The sequence below is a fragment of the Arachis hypogaea genome, chromosome 2 (genome assembly GCF_003086295.3).
Source record: "Arachis hypogaea cultivar Tifrunner chromosome 2, arahy.Tifrunner.gnm2.J5K5, whole genome shotgun sequence".
Lineage (NCBI taxonomy): Eukaryota > Viridiplantae > Streptophyta > Magnoliopsida > Fabales > Fabaceae > Arachis > Arachis hypogaea.
Genome location: NC_092037.1, coordinates 22,929,462 through 22,936,448, shown reverse-complemented (window position 1 = coordinate 22,936,448; position 6,987 = coordinate 22,929,462). Strand labels below are relative to the sequence as shown.

At 25.9% G+C, this 6,987-nt stretch overlaps 1 protein-coding gene across 1 annotated transcript; it reads right to left on the bottom strand.

The window, feature by feature from the left end:
- Positions 1-4,668: 4,668 nt before the first annotated feature.
- LOC140176798 (uncharacterized) lies at positions 4,669-5,136 on the bottom strand. The gene has a single exon (XM_072208348.1). The coding sequence runs from the start codon at positions 5,134-5,136 to the stop codon at positions 4,669-4,671; it is 468 nt and encodes a 155-aa protein (XP_072064449.1).
- Positions 5,137-6,987: the final 1,851 nt, after the last annotated feature.

The window sequence follows — 6,987 nt, the reverse complement described above, 5'->3', positions numbered from 1 at the left end:
ATAAGCTCTCTTCCAAGTATTATTGTAATTGCATGCCCAATGTTTGAACTTAATATCACTTGTGAAATTAAATTAGTATATACTCCCAGAAATTTAATTACACACATATTAGAAGCTGGTTAATTCTAGAGGTTAATAGTTTGGTGTTAAAAAATACCAATGATTTACACTAAATAATAAATGAGAACACAACAAAAGGATTTCTTATTAAATTTTTATACACTACTTTAAATTAGTTAAGCTAAGAACACATGCTCGTTGTTATGATGCATATAAGATAGTGCGTTCAAAGGTTAAAATAGATTGATATTATTTAAAAAAAAAAAAGTTGGCTTTGAAAATGTGACGCTTTTCCCCTATGAATGTGGTTTTAGCAATAGGAGGAATTATGGGTGAGGAAAGTTTGTTTTGCTTTATTTGGGAGACAGGTTGTCACGTCAAAACGATGGCGTATTTATATATCACCGCCATAATCTGCGGAGCACATTACAATATTTGGGGGCCTCTCAAACACACACTCTTTCTCACTTACAAATTGCCAAAGTGATAGTGCCACTTGCCACGTAGATGTCGGTGCCACCCTCACAAAAACGACATATAAAACCAAGTGCAATAAAAAATTCTCCACAATCATTATTTATAATCCATTTATCGAAAAAATTAATTTTACATTAGTTTTTGTATTATAAATAATAAATAAAGATTAAAACGTCACTTTTTTACACTAGTAAATTTACATTAATAAAAATGACCAAAATTTATGTTTTGAAAGAAAATTACCACTTTAATCCTTAAAAAATATAAAAATAATAAGTATAATTTACTTATCATCATAAAAAATAATTTTATATTAATTTTTGTGTTATAAATAATAAATAAAAATAAAAAATATTTTTCTTTTTTCTTAAAAGAAATTCATTTTAATTTCTATTATTCTATGTATTCATATTCTGCATAAAAAATATATAAAAATACAAAAAAATATTTATATTTTGAATATTTAAGAAAATACACAAAATAATTATTGGCCTAAAAGATTTATAAAGTTATTTTCAAAATCAAAATCTAATTTATGAACAGTGAATAACTATCATTTTACATTCCTTCAATGTAAAATAAGTATTCATTAATTTATTTTAATACATAATTTAAAATTAAATTAAAATATTTATATTAAAATCTTATCTTTTCAAATTTTTGTCTATAAATAATATTAATGGCTAAATTTGTAGATATTTTTACGCAATCCATGAGTAAAATTTTTAAATTATTTTTACTCTTAATTCTTAAAGTGCCACATATAGTCAGTCATATTTAAAAATTGATTTGAATAAGTACAATTTAATATGATATAAAATTTATCCATAAAACTTATTAACTGTCATGTCAAAAGATATTATTATCGAAAACTATTTTTGTTGAAATCTAACTAGGACATTTTCATTTGTTAGTACTATATTTATTCTTAAAATCAAAGTAATATTATTAACGTTGTTACTTACTAAGACTTCACATTTTATGACACGATTTATTTCTAAATTTCTTAATTTGTAACTTTGTACCATCACAAAAGTCATTCGATTACATCTCTAAACACTAATTTTGAGTATTAATTTATATGGAGGCAAATCAGAATAATTTGTGCTATTCAATAATTCTAGAACATAAAAATCTAATTGACTCTCCATATTTTTTTCATTCATACAAATTGAATCCAAATTAAGATATAATTATTTTCTTCGAGGATAATAGTCATTAAATAGCTGTTAATATCTTCAACAATATCCAACGTAAGAGTTAGTATAATTCTTACTTTGAAAAAGTCTTTTAAAGATATGTTTTTCAAAATATTTGGATAAGAAAAATGAACCAACTTATTAAATGCCTGATTTAAAGAAGGAATAACAATATATTTTGGAAAACATATCTCAAATTTACTATCTATATTGTCCCCTGTTAAATTATCACCAATTTTTAATAACCACTCATCAAATTACTTTGTTTCATCTTGATCTGAACTAGTTACTTTCACAGAGAGTCTCATTTTTTTAATTTGAGCACCTGACAAAATTTTAAAAGGTAAAATGAATTCACAGTTGAATGAATAATATCTTGTCTTGATCCTTGTAAAATGACAAGAAGAATTTGTCTAAAATCTCCTCCTAATACAATCACTTTTTTTAAAAGGCAAATTTTTGTTATATATTTGAGAAAATCTCATAATATCACTCAAAAATTTATCAAGTATTTTGTACAGTACATATGAATCATTGGAGTCTCATCTCAAATTATAGATTTAGCTTTCAATATCCACATTATCTGAGGAGAACCAGATTTAACATTGTATATAGAATTCTTATTTATATTCAGCAGTATTTAAACTTTGAGTGTCGTTCTTCCAGTGGAAAAGAGTAAAAAAACAATGACACTACTTAAAATAACATTTAATACAATGTCAACCCTTAAAAAAATTTTAATAGACGTAAAAGTTTAAAAAAATATTTTTTCAATACCCCATGACCATACACAGAAAAATTGCTTCCTCATAATATACGGCTGTAACAATTTTATGTTTTTGCTCATCTGTTGCGGTAGTTAACATGTCTGAGGCATTTTTTTTAACTCATTCCTATTAAAATTTTGTTCTTTCTTAATAATCCTTTCGGCTAATAAAGAACTATCAACTTCAATTGCAAAAGACATAGGAGGATAGTCAGTGACAGACCCAAAAAATTTATATTAGGGGAGCAAAAATAATACACATTACTATTAAAAGATATATTAATTCAAATTAAAAAAAAAGTGCATATTAATTATTTGAATAAAAAAAAACAAAAAATTACATATAATAAAATAAAATAAAATATATTTTTAAAAATATTTTTTATTATTATTTTTAAAAATAAAAAATATATATTATAAATTAGTAAATTAATCAATTGACTTTAGAAATTTATATGCAACATAATTACATATAATAAAATAGAACGAAAGATAAACAAATAAATAATAAGGATCACTAAATTGAGAATAAAATAAAATATATAAATTTATGAAGAGAATAAAAAATTAGATTAATTAATACATAAATATTGCTTGAATTAAAATTTGCAATTGAAAATATCAAAAAGAAAAATAATAAAATTAAAAAAATACATAGTTATAGAGAGTGATATAAGAAAATATTTAAAATTTACTTTTTGATAAAAAGAAGATGACCACTAAAAAAAGAATAAAAAAAGAAGGTTAAAAATATGAAACTAAGAAGAGGGTTTAAGAGAATAAAGGAGTGGTGACGGCCGAAATTTGAGAATGGGAGAAGATTAAATTTGACTAGGTTAACTAATAGTCAAAATGACAGAAAGATAAAGTAGATTTGAAATTTTAAATAATTGGCCTTAATTTATTTGTCGCGGAGTTATTTAAAATTTAAAATAGAGACACATATCACACACACACACACACATATATATATATATATATATATAATTAAAAAAATTGAAATGAGAGTGGGGCATGTGCCCCCATTGTAGTAAGTAGGTTTGTGTTATTAAAAAAATTGAAATGAGAGTGGGGCATGTGCCCCCATTGTAGTACGTAGGTTTGTGTTTGAGAATAGTCTTTCAGAATTTTATCATAAAGATGTAAGATCTCGTCGTTATCCATTAAGTACAATTGCTTAATTTTATTATTCAATATGATTAACTCTGCACATTATAGAATACTATAAAAATCCAATTAATTTAAAAATTATTAATAATGAAGGACTTTTTATAATTGCAGTTAATAAAAACCCACTCATCATGTTTATCATGGTTCTTTCTCGATACAAAATGTCATTTGAGAGTTCATGCTAACATATATTCTAAACATATTCTTAGTAGAATGACAAATAACCTCGTGATGTATGATCCTAAGGCCCACGACCTTACTTTTTTAATGACATCTACAAAATCTCTATCATCTTGTAAAAGTTCAAGAGCAAAGCATGTATCTCTATAAGTAGCATAAATTATTTCTCCTACTATTCTTATATTTCGAAAATTCATACATTCTTTTTGAGTATTTAAGAGAAGTCATTGGTAATATTCTTAAGTATTTACTATAAAAAAATTGGTTAAGATTCCATTCTAAATTGCTAAATTGATTAGGCTCCATGATTTCAATTATTATGTAGCTACATACACATATAAATTTTTTTTGATAAAGTGCACAATAATAATAAAATTGTATAATTTATAAAGCATTATATTATAGTTGCATAAAGTTATTTAAACATTTATTTTCTAGCATAAATAAATCGAATAAAATGGACATGGAGTACATGCCGTTAAGATTTTAAATTTAAATCATAAAAAAAATAGAAACAAAATTGAATATAAACTCATCATTACTTGTAGGCATATTAGTCATCCTTTCAATTGCAACGCCTTGTTTTCGAGGCAACCACTTCGAAACATCTTCCTTCCAAATAAGTTTGGGCATAAGTTAAACTTTGGGCATAAGGATATGACTTGTTAGCCGCCATCCATCCAAAAAACATAGACTTGTGACAATATCATTCATATGAGAAGTTTCACTATAAATCACAGGTTATTCATCTTTTAAATAGAATAGAAGTTTAATCACAAATGATTCTTTCTCTTGGATTTCGTATCCAAATAAACACTATGCTGCTTCACATGCCGAAATGTATCTACAATCATAGCAGTTCCAAATTTTGTCGATAACTTGTGTTGCTTTTGATGAATCACCAGCATTTTTGTATAGGATAACCATTACACGATTATTGTCCTTGTATACATATTCAAACAAGTACTTGATAGAACTTATTTGGTATTGGTATTCCACATTTATGTGGTACTCGAACTTGAATGACAATTTTGGATTATATGGAACAATGAATTTATTGTCTAGTATATATTCCTTTTTCGTCACAGTTTGACCGTTATCAGTATGCCTATACTTGGAAAATCCAACTTTGTCAATGAGTACTTGCTGTCTAAACTCTTTGGGATAAAACTTTGAATAAGATCTATTCTTCATGCAAGATGAATTGTTGTTGTACGTCTCACATGGACCATGTACCATGTACCATGTACTTTTGAACAACTCCATGTAGATTCGACCTTTCATTTTCATTAGGAATCTTAGTCATTATATGTTTGTCAATGTCATCTGGTGTTTGTTTATTGAACTTATTACTCATGAATAAAAGAATATGTGCAATAGAAACCCTCTCTTTTGAAATTCTATAGTATAAATATCTGAAAATTGAAAAAAGACAAATGAATAAAACATTATCTAATGGATTACCATGTGTTCGTAACACGTAGCAGAAGAAAAGAAAGTAATTCTAAAGATCTATTTTGTGTTTAAACTTTATTTCAATAATATAGATCAGATCTAAATACCTTTGAATGCTTTAGTAAAAACTTTATTTTCTCCTTCGATAGTACGAAGGTGCTATGCATATCCACACCGAGACCATCTCTTGCTATCAACTCCTTGACCAATAGACATTTGATCTAAATTGAGAAACTTCTTGCAACTCTTTGCATACCATAAAATTCTTTTCTAAGAATTAGGCTCACATACGTTTATGCGTGTAGAGGTAAAGGAATAAAATACTTGTGTGTTATTCATCTTATTCCTCTACTTTGGCATACATATATATAATATGAGATTTTTTTATTGATTTTAAATTTGAATCTCAATTCAAATCAAATCATATCTTGTTATTTTAAACTGGAATCTTTTAAATTTATGAATCATATCATAACTCAATTTGAAACAGAATCAATTAGAATCTCATCCAAATTTAGAATTCAAATTTAGAAATAAAATAACCAATTAGTCTCAAATCTCATTTAATATTCTCAATTATCATACTATTATTATATTCTTTATACTAGCAAGAATACAATAATATTCCATTTGAATTAATATAATTATTTATTTTATCAAATTAAAATAATAATTAAATAATTTTGCAGCAAATATTAGAACACTCGTTAGTGTGTGACCCCATAGGTTCAATACTAAGCGGATAGTAAATTAGTCATACTAAATTTACTAATCAATGTTGGCGTCTAGTAACACTCCTTAATGACCTGATAGTATGAAGTAATATATTTTTACTAAGAACCTGAGAAGAACAAAATATAATTCCTTTCATCTTTTCAGATCTTAGTTAACCCTTAGAGTATGAGTTAATTGTTAAACTCTAACTTGCTACCATTATTATAATGAACTGTGAATTACTTAAGAAAATCATTTCTTCATTCATTCAATCCCCTTGGCCAAGGTTTTATGCATCTCAGTCATTATAATCATAGAACTCAAACTCTTTACTGAGAGTTGACGGATTCCTTATTGACTAATCATTAATTCTACAAGTATTTATATCATACCCAATATCTATTCAACTAGAACCCTAAGGTATTAGGTGTCCAAATCAAAGTATAATAAATACGTTGTTAGTTATTATGACAGTCGCAGGTAAAAGAAAACTTTATTACCATGTTCATCTTGAGAGTATCTTATTGACAAATATGCAGTAATTATAACCATTAGAAATTTTCAAATTGAGTCAGTTCAATGGTCATATCTCTATATGCACCATATATATATATATATATATATATATATATATATATAAAATTTAATAAATAAAATCTATTAATCTTCATCCAATGAAGATCATTATATATATCAGGGAGGTCTTCTGCCTTCAATCCAATGGGAGCCACTTCTCTCTTTTTTCTCCCATTCAGGATTACAGGTCATAGTGATAAAATAGTTAGGATATCGTGCATATTTGCAAATCGCAAATGCATCTTTGTATTTATTCATTATGTATCTAGGTATACCAGTAAAAGTACTGGAAAGAATTAATTTTTTGCCAGGCCTTGTAGCATCTATATTCCTGTATAAGACTCAAGCAAACATATGTATTTATCAACCCTTAAATTTGATTGTTTACAC